Below are 16,813 nucleotides of genomic sequence, written 5' to 3' on the forward strand. Positions count from 1 at the left end.
TGCATTAGGGAAGCCAATCCCGGGAATGGGCATTTTTCAATCCTGAATTCCGGGATTGAAAAAATGCCCCGGGATTGGCATCCCTATATGGAAGTGCAGATATACAGGGGAGGTGGCAAATAATACCCCTTTCACCCTCACAGAGCCAGGTTATACCCAGGAATGTGTTCCCGGATGCTTCCTGGGACACTACCTGGGAACGTACCCTTTCACACTGCACTCATACCTGGGATCCACCCGGGACAGCCCCATTCACAATGGTCCCGGGAAATTCCTGCAAATACATATGCATGTCATCAGCATTTGTGAGCCCAAGAAAGCTCCAATCAGCAGCTTTTTAAAAGTCCCATGTACCCAATCCCGGGTACGGGACCATTCACACTGACTGCATCCTGTGTCGATCCCGGAATCTACCTAGGTCAGGACTTGGGTAGAAATCCCGGAATGCTCATCCCGGGATATCATTTCAAGACCCTTTCACACGGAGCTAAATCCCGGGTTGATGCACATTCATGTGCAAAAACCTGGGATAAAATTGTCAGTGTGAAAGGGGTAATAGGAAGCAAAGCTATACAGGATAGAGTACAGATATGGGAAAGAATCGACACTGGGGATGAGATAAATATAGCAGGGGGAAGACATAGGAGAGTCTCAGTACAAGGAAACAGGTATAGCAGAGCATAAGTCAAAGTGGGGGCATATGGGTGAACGAAAATAGGATTTGGAATAAATCCCTTCAGTGTCATTTTATTTTGATATCTAAAATGGGGGGGGGGGGGGGGGCATGATTTGGGAGACAATCTATATGGGAAGCAGTAGTTCTCAAATTCACCCTCATGACTCCTAATAGTTCACATTTTCCATTTTACCTAGCAAGGAGCACATGTGCATTTATCACTCATTGACACATTTTAAAAGATCCACAGGTGGAGACAATTATTATTTCACCTGTACTTCTGGGTGGCATATATTATGTTTTGTTTATATTTACAGATACTTTTGTCTTGCTTTCTTTGATTTGTTTGTTTGCCGTGTCCTGGCACTTTTCTTCATCATGAACTAAAACCCCATTATTTATTTGTGTATTAAGGTGAGGTTATGGTGAGTGTTGAGCCCTTGTTTATTTATTCGAGCATCTGGTCACAGGCCACTGCACCCCAACCTGGGAATGGCGAGTGCAGTGGTTTCCTGTATGTATATGTGTGGGTTAATTTTTAATTAACAATTCTGTGATCATAGCTTTCTCATGCACCACAGGTAAGCTCATTTATTCTAAACCTGTGACAGCTGCTCCCTTAGTGGTAATTCAGGAGTTGTGTTGGTCATTGTCTCACCTTTAAAATCCATTTTAAGTTGTTTGGCAGATGAGCTTTGAACCAGGAATCAAGCACATGTTCATTTTAGCTAGAATGTGTCAGCAGTTTCCAGGTTCTTTAAGAGACTGGCTGCACTGTAGGTCTTGCATTGAAATGGGGTCCCTTGGCGATGAGCTGCAAGCTTAAATGCATTGATCTATATATATATATATATATATATATATATATATATATATATATATATATATATATATATATATATATATATATATATATATATATATATATATATATAGTGATTGGCGGGGGTACAAACAGCGGCACTCCCAGGGAATTTAAAGGTGCTTTAATTGTGCTCCTATTAAAGCACCTTTAAAAATCCCTGGGAGTGCCGCTGTTTGTTTCCCCGCCGATCACTACAAACTACCTCCAGAAGGCACCCGGGTCGTTGCTCTGTTACAAGGAGTGTCGGGCTGAACAAACATTGTGTGTATGTATGTATGTATATATATATATATATATATATATATATATATATATATATATATATTATTCTGACCTTGATCTCCTAGGACAGTGGTTCCCAACCCTGGTCCTCAAGTACCCCCAACAGTGCATGTTTTGCAGGTCTCCACACAGAATCACAAGTGCTATAATTACATCCACCTGTGGATCTTTTCAAATGTGCCTGAATAATGAGTGCACCTGCCGGGTGACCTGGAAAACGTGCACTGTTGGGGGTACTTGAGGACCAGGGTTGTCCTAGGAAATAAAGGACCACATGCGACACTCATCGGGCTTCAATAAGTAGTTTTATAGCTGCATAATGGTTTCATGGTGCCATCATATATGTCGACGGACCCGTTTCAAGGCTAAGCTACCTTTTCTCCAGGACATGTGGCAACATTAAAGTGCATAGCAAAAAGTGCAGGTTAAAAGTGATGAAAGAAGTTTGCACTATGCAGTTTATTGTTGCCATATGCACTTATAAAACCACTTATTGAAGCCCGACAAGTGCTGCCTGTGGTCCTTTATTTCCTAGGAGATCAAGGTCAGAACATTTATGCATGGATCATTAGGTCACCAGCGTTATGGTAGAAAAGCATTAGGTCAACATGAGTTAAGGTCGACATGCAGTAAGGTCGACATTGAAAAAGTCAAAAAATTTTGTTTGTTTTTTTACCATAATGTCAACACAGATAACGTAAACACTAAAACTTATCACTGCGTCCCCTCGCTGCACTCGCCATGCTTCGGGCACGGTTCCTCACTGCGCTCAGCACACTATTTTATTCTCCCACCACACCCTAGTGGATGGTAGGGCATGAAATACCGCCTGTCGGCACATGTCGTATCCCTAAGGAGGTTACCACATCATTAAATTTGTTGTCCGGAGTGCCAAACAACTACACACCTGTATATGTGAAAAATGGCCATATCATACTAGTGGGCAAATCACATTATTGAATAACATTACTTCCTTTTTATATTCTGATTTTTACATTGCTTGGATTCTGGTACATTTACTCCTAGCCAGTAGTAAGAGCCTAAAACATAAATATTTAGTATTTTAAATAATTAGTATAGTTAGATCATATCAAATAAACATTATAATAGCATACCCTCCAACATGACCCATTGCATTCGGTACACAATGCTCTGCTCCTGGACGTCCCTGGTAATGTATGATTGTCTTCACCTGTGTTGAAACACCCTTCTCGTCAATTACCTAGCTCCCCACAGGTGATGGCAATCATACATTACCAGGGAAGTCCAGGAGCAGAGCAATGGGTAATGTTGGAGGGTATGTAATAGAACATATTGCATACAACTGGTTGGTTGTTGTTTTATACCCCGTGTATTTATACCCTGTTCTCACTACAGGCAAATTCCCGAGTCTAGCATGTCGACCCGGCAATTTGCCTTTTAACACAGGTTTTTTAGCAATGTGAACGGGTCAACCGTGTCTGCATTCCAGAATCTCATACAAAGGTACTGTAAAACCCTTCTTTTTACCCGCGTTTGAGATTCGGGTATGCAGACATGGGTTAACCCGTTCACATTGCCAAAAAAACTTGTGTTAAAAGGCAAACTACCAGGGTAGAACTGCTTCCCCTGGGATTTTGCCTACCAGTGAGCAGGGCTGCCAAGAGAAATCCTGGGCCCCAGTACAACAATTTCCCAGGGCCCCCCTGAGGCACCTCAAGGGAGAATAAAACGTAAGTATAAGGTGCGGTAATGGCATGACACTATGGAGTGACACTACCAGGACAGCGCTAAGTGGCAAGACAGAGGCAGCAGGAACGTATGTAGGGTGGCCAATCTCAGGATCGGGGGGATCCCGGGATTTGGCCCCTAAAACGCCGGGATTTCAATCCCGGGATTGGAGTCTCCAATCCCGGGATTTCGGGATTAGACTCACCGGGCAGCGTCTGAGCGTGTGCTCAGACGCTGCCCGGCTTCTCCCTTACCCGGCAGTATGGCTCTGCGCAGCGTGACAAGGCCAGAGGTCACGCTGCGCCAAGCAGCTGCACAGACCCATCCAGCATGACATCATCGCCTGACCGATGTCACATACCTAGTTATTTCTGCATATTTGTTCAGCATGTTCTCTCCAGTTGCTGCATTCTCAGGATATTGCAGCCTGCACTTCTGCTGCCATACATTCAATAAAATTCTGTGTGCTGCTAATTGCACACCTGTGAGAACCCTAGCTAGCCCAGAGACTCCTGGTCAGCCATTAACTCCTTGGCTCCCTGTTTGGTGAAGTCATGCTAGCTGTCTTCTTATGCACTGATTATTCCATTCAGAGTCCATTTCTGCTATTGCAGTTGCTGCCTGGCTATTGTCCAATCAGTGCAAGGCAAGGGGTTTAAATATTCAGCTCCTGGACTAAGAGGTTGCTCTCAGCAAAGTTGCTACCATGTCCTGATACCAGGTACTCCACAGGTTCCTGACCTGCATCCAGCTATTGTGTGCTACATCTCTGCTGTGAAGCTTCTAGTAATCCTGCCATTCAGCTGTATCCAGACCCTTATCAGTTGCTACACTGCAATCCTCCAACTCCAGTCCAGTCTCTGGTTATTCTCCCGTCAGCTCTACAGTGATTACAGTTCACCAACTCTAATCCAGCTATATCTTGATCCCAGCAGCTGTCAGCAAATCATCCAGTCATCCAACCATCCAATCTTCAGTCATCCAACCATCCAATTCTCAATCTTCAATCATCCAATTGTCCAATCTTCAGGTATCCTTCTTTTTCTTTAAACTCAAATCCTGAACATTGCCTTGTCCTCTCATAATTTCCTGCACGTATTCTTGTTTATTTTGCAAAGGTCTGCCATCTTGTTTATTTTGCTATTTATCAGAGACTTGCATCTATTTATTTTGTCCACTCAAAGAATTATTGAACCTGGTTATATTATCCGTTGTATGAGTTAATTCAATAAACCTGTTTGTGTTAACCCATCTCCTGCTGGTCACTCCTCTTTTCCTGAGATCCGCACAACACCATCAAATCCACCATCTGACCACTCCAGTCACGACTGATTCCACACACCCATCTCGTGACAACCGGCTCCTGGATCCTGCCTGCCTGGCTCCTGCTGCTGGCCGCTCACTCACCCGCCCGCCTCCTGGCATCAGTAAGCAGCCGCCCACCCTCCCAGCTTCACCGACCGGCCGCACCGCACTGCACATGTAAGTAAATATGCGGGGTGGCTAGTTGGACTGAAAATCTGGTACTGTATGGGGGCAAATGATAGATAAATAATTAATTTGCTCACAAACTCAGTAGAATGGATAAAAAACTTCAGTGACATTGTTGTTTAAATCAATTAGGTCCAATATAGTAAATTGACTGAGACTGTCAGCTGTGGTGAAATGTAATAGGATGAGAGATTCAGAAAGTAAGAGATTTTGTAAGTAATCCCCAGTTTTATTATAGCGCCAATCATTATAGTTTGATTTTAAATTATAAATGATTGTCGCTTTAAAAAAAACCTGGAGATTTCTTACCAAATCTCTCACTATCTGATTCTCTCCTCATATTACATTTCACCCCAGTTGTCCATTTTCCAATTTGGGAATCAAATTACTTAGGGCATTATTCTGGCCGATGCGGTCCGTTACAAATTCTTTCGGAGGGCGCTTTTTAGCCGTCTGCGCATGCGAAGGCAACACTATGCGCATGGTCTCCATACTCGTTCTCACTAATACCGTACAGAAATGTCCACCGAATTGACTTGGGAAATATGGGCGTTTTTGGGCGTCATTCGGACTTGCACAAGGGCGTGGTTTCAAAGTGGGAAAAACTGGGCGTGCACGAACTCTGGTAGGAATGCATTAGGACAGCACATTGACTGCAAACGAACCAACACGCATGAAATATGCGGTCTTCATAAGCAAGTTTCACTTTGCGGAGAGCACTTGTTCATGTGCTAGGCATTCGGTTCGCCCAATTAATACGCCCGCACCTGAAGCACTGTCAGCTGAACACAATACAATCCACTCCTCTACTCATTAATTACACTCTTTTCATTGCTTCAATTGGAAGCATTGCTGCCTAAAGGGACCATTACTTAAAGACACAAAGATAAGTTAAAACACCACTGCATGTTTGCTATTTTACCCACATTTACACTACAAGCAATGGTCAGAAATTGGTACCAATAATATAATTTTACATGTCACTTTTACATTCAGCAATAACACCACACATTTGGGGATAAAAATAACATTTATTAAATTGGTGGAATTCATATGAATTTTCTAGCATGTTATGTGGCACATGCCAAAAAATAAAGGGAACATACAAATATTTTGCAAAAAAAATCAAAGTGTATACAATGTTTGCCATTTCATACATAGCCACAGCAGAATCTTTAGGAACACATCAGGTGGCTTCACAACAAAAGAATATGACCAACACCTCAAGAACAGCAGACAGTAATGGTAGCCGAAAGAGGGGAACCAACCAAAACATTCCAAACGAAGGAACCACAAATTAGTGTACCCTTTGCACGGGATTGGGTTGCACACATTAGGTTGACACACACAGCAAAATGAAAGATTTGGGAAGACATAAGGGTGGAGATTAATGGGGAGGACACCTCACTTTCGTGACCGTTTGGCCCTGGTAGGGGCCTTGCCAGGTGCAGCAGCTCCTCGCCCATGGCCACGTTGGGATGGTGGAGCAGATGATGTTGAAGGGGGGGGGGGATGGGTCTTCCCCCCCCCCCTTCTGCCAGCAGGGAGTGCTGGTGTTGGGAATGCACCAGAAACGACTGACAATAGGGCCCTATTGGTGGTAAGTAGCTCCGCCACAAGTTCATTATGGTGGAGGAGGAGGTCATTTTGGCGCAGGGCTTGATCTGCCAACACCTGCAGGCTGGCAGCTATGGCCTGCTGGGTGCTGACAATACCCTGCATGACCTCCTCGGTCCTATGCAGCCGCTCTGATGCTAACTCCCCCTGCTGGCTAATCTGCCCAAGCATCTGCACCCACCTGTCCACACCCTGTGTGGCCGTTGGCTGCCGCTGCTGCACATGCCTGCTACTGGTGGCAGCTGGCACTGTTTTCTCCTCCTCCTTAAGAAGATCGCTAACGCACGTTGGAGATGGTGCTGAAAGAGAAACGTACAATTACAACACATTCCTTGAAAAATATTACCAACTACTTATGCCATGTTAACAAACTACCTTCTAGGTCAGCCGCAAAAACTTCCACTGGGGCCTCACTGTCCATGTTGCTCACCCCCCCGGATCTCCTCAATAGCAATACAGTCTTGAGCCAACTCCTCCAGGGGGGTGAGCTTCAGTCGCCCTGGCATGGGGCCAGCCCCAGTGGTGTGGCTGTGTTCCCAACGTGCGGTCATTTTCTTCTTGAGGTTGCATTTGAAGTCATGCCACCTACAACCAAAGTTTACATATTATTACATGTCACCCCTGACGTTTGCATTAGCATGCATTGTTATCTGCTACAGATTTGGAAGTCTGCTTCATAACACATAACTGACATTATTTTAAATGGTGAAATAATCACCTAGAACAAACATTCACACTCATCGTATGAGATATATATATATATATATATATATATATATATATATATATATATATATATATATATATATATATATGTATTTTGGATGAGCGGCGCCACTTGTGCTTCTCTAGAAAACGATAATAGCCCCAGCAATCTTCCCTTATAGTATATAGGGTGTCGGCCAAGTCTTTAAAAAATAGTGTCGGTATAACACTTTAAAAGGTATAAAAGAAGTGGATAAAGACAGCGGCGACTAATCACTGGGCTGGGTATAACATAAAATATTTATTAAGATGACAATATAAGACAAAAAATATATATATAAAAAAGGACAATTTTTAAGATGTAAGGTAAAAATAGGGAAAAAATGGAGGAGGTAAATAAAACAATCTTCCTAAAATCTAATAAAAGCGTATAAAGATATAAAGGAGATTTGCTTAACTTAAAAGAGGATGGAGATCAGAGGTTGCCCAACGCGTTTCGTCGATGTGACTTCATCAAGGGGTAACAGGCAACTGAGACCAGACCGGTATTTATACCTATATGTCTGTCTCCTGGCTATATGACATCACTTCCTGTGATTAATTAGTGTGCAGGGCTATATGGCTACTTAAACAGTTAATTTCTTTGTCAAAATTGCTGTCAATATTATTGGCCATGTGTAATCAGACAATCGCTAAGCTCAACATGAACAGAAACAATGCATAAACATTTATATAAGTCCTAATTGCGTATAAAACGGTAATTCGCGGCACTTCCGCCACGTTTCCGGCATCCAGGCAATTGTATTGCGCATGTCCAAATTTGTATAAGGCTTGATTTGACCTTCTTTCCTTACTGCGCATGCGCCGAGCGTCCAGCGATCAGACAGGGTTTCAGGCTCTCTCAGGATATAGTGTCTGTTTTCCTGGGTGCCGGCGGCCATTTTCCAGTGGATGCTGGTATCTTGTTTAGGAAAGTTAATTTTTGTACGGCGGCCATCTTAGTGGAGGCAGCTTGTTAAATTCCGCGATATATAGAAATAGATAAAAGGGAGACATCGTAAATACATAGAACATATTTTCATACCTGTGCAGTCTGCGCTTATCTAGTATACTTAATAAGGGATTTTTCAGGCATTGATATTAAGAATAAAGTGCTAGAGTGCTTAAAAACCTATAATATAGTATAATGCGGCGGCCATCTTTGTGGAGGCACTGAATCAGAGATATACTTTTCTTATAAATATAAAGTTGGGGATCGTGGAAACTTATAATAAAATCTATATTTAGGAGGTGTTGCACATATCAGTGCTTATAAAACAATGAAGAGTGAGAATATTATAATTTTGACGGATACTTTAGATAAAAAACTGCATACTTATATCCTGATGCAGTGAGAATGTGCTAAGTATTAGTACATGAATTACACGATTTCTCCAAATTTTTAAAACATTTAAGAGGTGTGTTTTGGAAAGAAAAGAAAAGTGAACGTGAGGACTAGATAATATTTTAGTTTACATGTGCATATATACATGTGTTTTCTAGCTGTGGTATATATAGAAATGAATGGTGCTTAATATGTGAGGATAGGTTTATAGGAGTTGGTGGTACTTAGTAAATAAGAATAAATTAATTAATAGTGTGAAATGTTAGGACAGCTATTATATATTAACATCATGGTCGGTCGTCATTTTGGTCACTACAGCACCTGGTTTTCCCAAGGGGTCTCCCTTCTTGGTACTAGCCAGGCCCAACACTGCTTAGCTTCCAAGATCGGACGGAATTGGGCGTCACATAGTGTGGTATGGCTGTAGATAAATACGATGACAATCTTTTAGATGTTTCGAGACTTTATTTTATTAATAGTTTAAAAAAGTTAAAAGAGTGTACAAAGGTTGTGGTAGGAGAAGTGCCAGTAGAAAAATGGTAGTGATACGTTTGGACCTTATAGGAATGGTGCTATTTCGTAGCTGTCATTAAAACCCTGTGGATGCATGGTATCCAACTCGAAGATCCAGTACATTTCCCTCTGGGATAATCTTGTCGCCAAATCTCCACCTCTAGGTCCCATTTTGACCAGTTCGATTGCCTTAAAGGTTAGTCCATCTGGATTAGCGTTATGGTGACTTTCAAAATGTTTGTAGATGGCGTGGCTGTCTATCTTGTTCTTAATATTTCTGTTATGTTCCTGGATCCTCAGTTTTAACGGTCTCTTGGTTTTTCCTACATACTTCAGGTTACAAGGGCATTCCAGCAGATAAATTACTGAGCTTGTGTTGCAATTGATGAAATCTTTGATGATGTAGTCCTTGGTGTTATTGTGATTAGTGAACTTTTTTTCTGTTTGGATGAACGAATTTGCATATGTTGCATTTCCCACATTTGTAGGAGCCTACACACTTAATTCCTGTGTTAGTTTGTGGATTCTTTAGAAGGCTTGGTGCTAGGATATCTTTCAGGTTTTTAGATTTCTTGAATATAACTTGGGGGTTGGGCGGTAAGATGTCCTTCAAGGTGGGATCCATCAGGAGTACGTTCCAGTGTCTTTTTAGGCTCTGTTTAATCTTAAATTCGTGTTGGTTATAGGTAGTGATGAAAGACACTGTTTCCTTTTTCTCTTCTTTTTTGTTATTATATTTTAGTAAGTCGTCTCTTTGGATGTTGTTAACTTTGGATAATGCATTATTTAAAACTTCGGTGGGATATTCTTTTTCTTCAAATCTTTGTTTATACAATTCAAGTTGGGTGGCACATTCTTCTTCCTTGTTACAATTCCTTTTGATACGGTTGAACTGGGAGAACGGGATGTTCTCCTTCCATTTCCGTAAATGGTTGCTCTTATAGTGGAGGTAGCTGTTTGTGTCCACTTGCTTTATAAAATTCTTTGTGTGCACTTCGGTACCCTCACCTACCAGTATCAGGTCTAGAAATTCGATCTGGGTTTTGTTAATGTTCGAGGTGAATTTGAGATTCATTTGATTATTACTGATGTAGTTTAGAAAATCGGAAAACATAGCTTCATCACCTTCCCACACGTTTAAAATGTCATCAATATACCTTCTGTAAAACTTGACATTGTCCTTAAAAGCATGGTCTGTGTAGATAAAACGCTTTTCCCAGTACCCCATAAAAAGATTGGCAAAACTTGGTGCAAAGATAGTGCCCATCGCTGTGCCGCATCTCTGTAGAAAAAACTGGTCTAAAAACTTAAAATAGTTGTGACTTAAAATGAACATCATAATGTCACAAATGAAAGTTTTATGTTGAGGGGTGATTGTGTCATCATCCTCCAGGAATTCTTTGCATGCTTTGATTCCTGCTTTGATTCCGACTTCATGTTCTATGCATGTATACAACGACTGGACATCTATCGTGGCCCAATAAAAAGAATCCTTCCATGTGAAGCTTTTAAAAAGATTTAAAACTGAGGTTGTATCTTTTAAAAATGCAGGTAGGTTCATCACATATTTGCGTAAAAAGATATCTACATACTCTGAGAGATTGGAGGTCAGGGAATAGAATAGAATAGATTCCCTGACCTCCAATCTCTCAGAGTATGTAGATATCTTTTTACGCAAATATGTGATGAACCTACCTGCATTTTTAAAAGATACAACCTCAGTTTTAAATCTTTTTAAAAGCTTCACATGGAAGGATTCTTTTTATTGGGCCACGATAGATGTCCAGTCGTTGTATACATGCATAGAACATGAAGTCGGAATCAAAGCATGCAAAGAATTCCTGGAGGATGATGACACAATCACCCCTCAACATAAAACTTTCATTTGTGACATTATGATGTTCATTTTAAGTCACAACTATTTTAAGTTTTTAGACCAGTTTTTTCTACAGAGATGCGGCACAGCGATGGGCACTATCTTTGCACCAAGTTTTGCCAATCTTTTTATGGGGTACTGGGAAAAGCGTTTTATCTACACAGACCATGCTTTTAAGGACAATGTCAAGTTTTACAGAAGGTATATTGATGACATTTTAATCGTGTGGGAAGGTGATGAAGCTATGTTTTCCGATTTTCTAAACTACATCAGTAATAATCAAATGAATCTCAAATTCACCTCGAACATTAACAAAACCCAGATCGAATTTCTAGACCTGATACTGGTAGGTGAGGGTACCGAAGTGCACACAAAGAATTTTATAAAGCAAGTGGACACAAACAGCTACCTCCACTATAAGAGCAACCATTTACGGAAATGGAAGGAGAACATCCCGTTCTCCCAGTTCAACCGTATCAAAAGGAATTGTAACAAGGAAGAAGAATGTGCCACCCACCTTGAATTGTATAAACAAAGATTTGAAGAAAAAGAATATCCCACCGAAGTTTTAAATAATGCATTATCCAAAGTTAACAACATCCAAAGAGACGACTTACTAAAATATAATAACAAAAAAGAAGAGAAAAAGGAAACAGTGTCTTTCATCACTACCTATAACCAACACGAATTTAAGATTAAACAGAGCCTTAAAAGACACTGGAACGTACTCCTGATGGATCCCACCTTGAAGGACATCTTACCGCCCAACCCCCAAGTTATATTCAAGAAATCTAAAAACCTGAAAGATATCCTAGCACCAAGCCTTCTAAAGAATCCACAAACTAACACAGGAATTAAGTGTGTAGGCTCCTACAAATGTGGGAAATGCAACATATGCAAATTCGTTCATCCAAACAGAAAAAAGTTCACTAATCACAATAACACCAAGGACTACATCATCAAAGATTTCATCAATTGCAACACAAGCTCAGTAATTTATCTGCTGGAATGCCCTTGTAACCTGAAGTATGTAGGAAAAACCAAGAGACCGTTAAAACTGAGGATCCAGGAACATAACAGAAATATTAAGAACAAGATAGACAGCCACGCCATCTACAAACATTTTGAAAGTCACCATAACGCTAATCCAGATGGACTAACCTTTAAGGCAATCGAACTGGTCAAAATGGGACCTAGAGGTGGAGATTTGGCGACAAGATTATCCCAGAGGGAAATGTACTGGATCTTCGAGTTGGATACCATGCATCCACAGGGTTTTAATGACAGCTACGAAATAGCACCATTCCTATAAGGTCCAAACGTATCACTACCATTTTTTTACTGGCACTTCTCCTACCACAACCTTTGTACACTCTTTTAACTTTTTTAAACTATTAATAAAATAAAGTCTCGAAACATCTAAAAGATTGTCATCGTATTTATCTACAGCCATACCACACTATGTGACGCCCAATTCCGTCCGATCTTGGAAGCTAAGCAGTTTTGGGCCTGGCTAGTACCAAGAAGGGAGACCCCTTGGGAAAACCAGGTGCTGTAGTGACCAAAATGACGACCGACCATGATGTTAATATATAATAGCTGTCCTAACATTTCACACTATTAATTAATTTATTCTTATTTACTAAGTACCACCAACTCCTATAAACCTATCCTCACATATTAAGCACCATTCATTTCTACATATACCACAGCTAGAAAACACATGTATATATGCACATGTAAACTAAAATATTATCTAGTCCTCACGTTCACTTTTCTTTTCTTTCCAAAACACACCTCTTAAATGTTTTAAAAATTTGGAGAAATCGTGTAATTCATGTACTAATACTTAGCACATTCTCACTGCATCAGGATATAAGTATGCAGTTTTTTATCTAAAGTATCCGTCAAAATTATAATATTCTCACTCTTCATTGTTTTATAAGCACTAATATGTGCAACACCTCCTAAATATAGATTTTATTATAAGTTTCCACGATCCCCAACTTTATATTTCTAAGAAAAGTATATCTCTGATTCAGTGCCTCCACAAAGATGGCCGCCGCATTATACTATATTATAGGTTTTTAAGCACTCTAGCACTTTATTCTTAATATCAATGCCTGAAAAATCCCTTATTAAGTATACTAGATAAGCGCAGACTGCACAGGTATGAAAATATGTTCTATGTATTTACGATGTCTCCCTTTTATCTATTTCTATATATCGCGGAATTTAACAAGCTGCCTCCACTAAGATGGCCGCCGTACAAAAATTAACTTTCCTAAACAAGATACCAGCATCCACTGGAAAATGGCCGCCGGCACCCAGGAAAACAGACACTATATCCTGAGAGAGCCTGAAACCCTGTCTGATCGCTGGACGCTTGGCGCATGCGCAGTAAGGAAAGAAGGTCAAATCAAGCCTTATACAAATTTGGACATGCGCAATACAATTGCCTGGATGCCGGAAACGTGGCGGAAGTGCCGCGAATTACCGTTTTATACGCAATTAGGACTTATATAAATGTTTATGCATTGTTTCTGTTCATGTTGAGCTTAGCGATTGTCTGATTACACATGGCCAATAATATTGATAGCAATTTTGACAAAGAAATTAACTGTTTAAGTAGCCATATAGCCCTGCACACTAATTAATCACAGGAAGTGATGTCATATAGCCAGGAGACAGACATATAGGTATAAATACCGGTCTGGTCTCAGTTGCCTGTTACCCCTTGATGAAGTCACATCGACGAAACGCGTTGGGCAACCTCTGATCTCCATCCTCTTTTAAGTTAAGCAAATCTCCTTTATATCTTTATACGCTTTTATTAGATTTTAGGAAGATTGTTTTATTTACCTCCTCCATTTTTTCCCTATTTTTACCTTACATCTTAAAAATTGTCCTTCTTTTTTATATATATATTTTTTGTCTTATATTGTCATCTTAATAAATATTTTATGTTATACCCAGCCCAGTGATTAGTCGCCGCTGTCTTTATCCACTTCTTTTATATATATATATATATATATATATATATATATATATATATATATATATATATATATATATATATATATATATATATATATATATATATATATATATATATATATATATATATATATATAATATAAAATGTGACATGGCAATCATGTCTGTTGCTCCTAGCAACGTGACCTGCTATTTAACAATTGCATCTACCTTTTTAATACACACATTACTGGTATTGGTGAACTGAAATTTCAAGCCCTACAACTTGCCTTTTTTTAACATGCTCTGCCTTACGAACTTGTGGAGCCACCGCATTAATCTCCACAGTTATGTCCTCCCAAATCCTCCATCTCATTGTGGGTGTCAACCTAACCTCGGTCAACTCAATCGATTCCCGTGCACGGGGTACATGAATTTGCAATTCCTCCGCTTGGAATGCCTTGTTCTTGCTGGTTGGTACCTCTTCCGGCCACCTGTTGCTGTACTTGAAGTGCTGGCCAGGCTACTCTCTTGTGAAGCCACCTGCTGTGTTCCCAAAGATTCTGCTGAGGCAGAAGATGGCCCAGCTCTAGATGGCCCAGCAGGCTGCTCACCTCCCAATGGCTGGTATCTGGTGAGGTAAACATTGGAGGTGATGGAGTCCAGCTGAGCTAGGAGGAGCTGATGCTCCTGGTCTCCCTCTGATTGTGAACCAGACATGTTTGCAGCACCATCTTGTTTTTCTAGCACACCTTTATATATACACATTTATGTAAATGGCGTACATCAGCCACACCCTGCGTTCTGTGCAGCAGCGTACCGTACGGCTGCGTACACCGTGGTGTTTGTGCGGCGCAAACTCCACGCCCATACCAACGGCAATTATAGTGTACAAAAACCTGGCGTACATTCCAAGTCTGATTTAGTAGTAATTTTCTGAATTTTTAGACAATGACCAGCTACAACTTTTGACATACATAGATTCTATCTGTGGTTACCCCCACATGTCATTTGTACTGTGCTATTGTTTTGTATGTACAACAAATGTAACTAACCCATTCCATTTTTCTATCCAGCCCACAACTCATGCAATAGTAATCACTGATGGCATCCACATCACATGTGATAGGCCTATAAATAGTGGCTTGATGCTAGGTTCATTTGTATCCAGATCTCTATTGTGGGCCGGTGTAAGGTAAGGTTTGACATGTTCATTGTAGAGCTGATATACCTTTAAAATGTTAGTGTATTCATTTATGCACAAGTTGTTAACATATCACACTATATTTTTGCAGCAAAGCGTTGTTTGCATAAATGATTCATGTTACCTGGCCACCATTTAACACACTGGTGTTCAACCTGTGGCCCTCCATATATTGTGGAACTACATGTCCCAGCAAGAGCTGACATTTTTGCCATGCTGTTATAGTTAACAATGTGGCTATGCATGTTACAACATGTACTTTCACAACATCTGAAGGCGCACACTTTGATGCCCCATGCTTTACCATCTAACATTTTTTTTAAAATTCATCCTTCATGTGTATGACTACATGATTTCACAAACATTATTTCTATATATTCCTTAATTATTGTTTTACATGTAAGAAACATATTTTTACTAAAATAGTTGTGTGAAGTTATATTATTTTGCCATAATTGTAGATCATTATGAATATTCGGGACCTGAGCGGGCGCCCTTCAGTTGTACGTATGGATTCATATGTTTCTACTTGAGTTTTTATTGTGCCCCATTCTTTGCATAGGTGTACCTTTTTAATGTGGTAATTTTATTGTAGGTTGCTGAAGCAATGATGGAATTTGTGGCTCATGGACTGAGGGCACTTGCAGCTCCACCCCCTCGTCCCCAAAGGAGGCCAGGACGTGCAAGAATCTTTCGCACACGGGTGACACTCTTTGGGATGCCTGATGATGAGGTACTTACTAGGTACCGGTTACCCCCACATGTCATTCTAGATATACTCTCTTTAATTGAGAGTGATCTAGAACCTCTACATCGACTCGCGACGGCAATTCCGCCTCACACTCAGCTGCTGGCGGTGTTGCATTTCTGCGCCTCAGGATCATTCCAACAAGTAGTGGCAGTACTTGCTGGAATATCCCAGCCTGCTTTCTGCAGAATCCTGAGGCGTGTGATGTCAGCCATGTTTAGGCGCAAGGGGCACTTCATGGCCATGTCTTTTGCACAAGAGACCCTTCACAGAAGCCAGCAGGCATTCCATCAAATTGCTGGCTTCCCTAATGTGATAGGAGCTATGGATGGCACACATGTACCATTCGTGCCTCCATCAGTGAGAAGATCTATAGGAACCGAAAAATGTTCCACTCACTGAACGTGATGGTGGTATGTGGCCCATCCATGGAAATTCTCGCCTTCAACTCGAAGTTTCCCGGAAGTGCCCATGACTCTCATGTTATCCGACAAACCGGGATTTGGCATAGACTCCAAGAGCTTGAAGGCCGTGATGCGTGGGTTCTGGGTGACTCTGGTTACCCATGTACCCCCTGGCTGCTTACGCCGTACAGCTCCCCAACACTGGGCCCACAGGAGGCATTCAATAGGGCGCATGTTGCCACCAGGCAAGTGGTGGAGCGCTCAATTGGCCTGTTAAAGGGTCGATTTAGAGTGCTCCACCGCACTGGTGGTGACTTACAGTATGCGCCTGAAATGGTGTCGAAGATTGTGGGATTATGTGG

At 41.0% G+C, this 16,813-nt stretch overlaps 1 protein-coding gene and 2 pseudogenes across 1 annotated transcript in view; 1 reads left to right on the plus strand and 2 right to left on the minus strand.

Annotated features, from left to right (window-relative positions):
• Positions 1-2,989, minus strand: part of EDN3 (endothelin 3) — a 92,864-nt gene extending 89,875 nt beyond the window's left edge. The window contains exon 1 of the mRNA XM_083146843.1: positions 2,939-2,989. Within this exon, the coding sequence (XP_083002969.1) occupies positions 2,939-2,960 (22 nt within the window). The 5' untranslated portion in view covers positions 2,961-2,989. The remainder of the gene's footprint in view (positions 1-2,938) is intronic.
• A 6,050-nt stretch (positions 2,990-9,039) lies between these two features.
• Positions 9,040-9,159, minus strand: LOC146011376 (5S ribosomal RNA; annotated as a pseudogene).
• A 3,401-nt stretch (positions 9,160-12,560) lies between these two features.
• Positions 12,561-12,680, plus strand: LOC146011511 (5S ribosomal RNA; annotated as a pseudogene).
• The last annotated feature ends 4,133 nt before the right edge of the window (positions 12,681-16,813 follow it).

This window comes from Crinia signifera, chromosome 6 (genome assembly GCF_055691185.1).
Source record: "Crinia signifera chromosome 6, ASM5569118v1, whole genome shotgun sequence".
Lineage (NCBI taxonomy): Eukaryota > Metazoa > Chordata > Amphibia > Anura > Myobatrachidae > Crinia > Crinia signifera.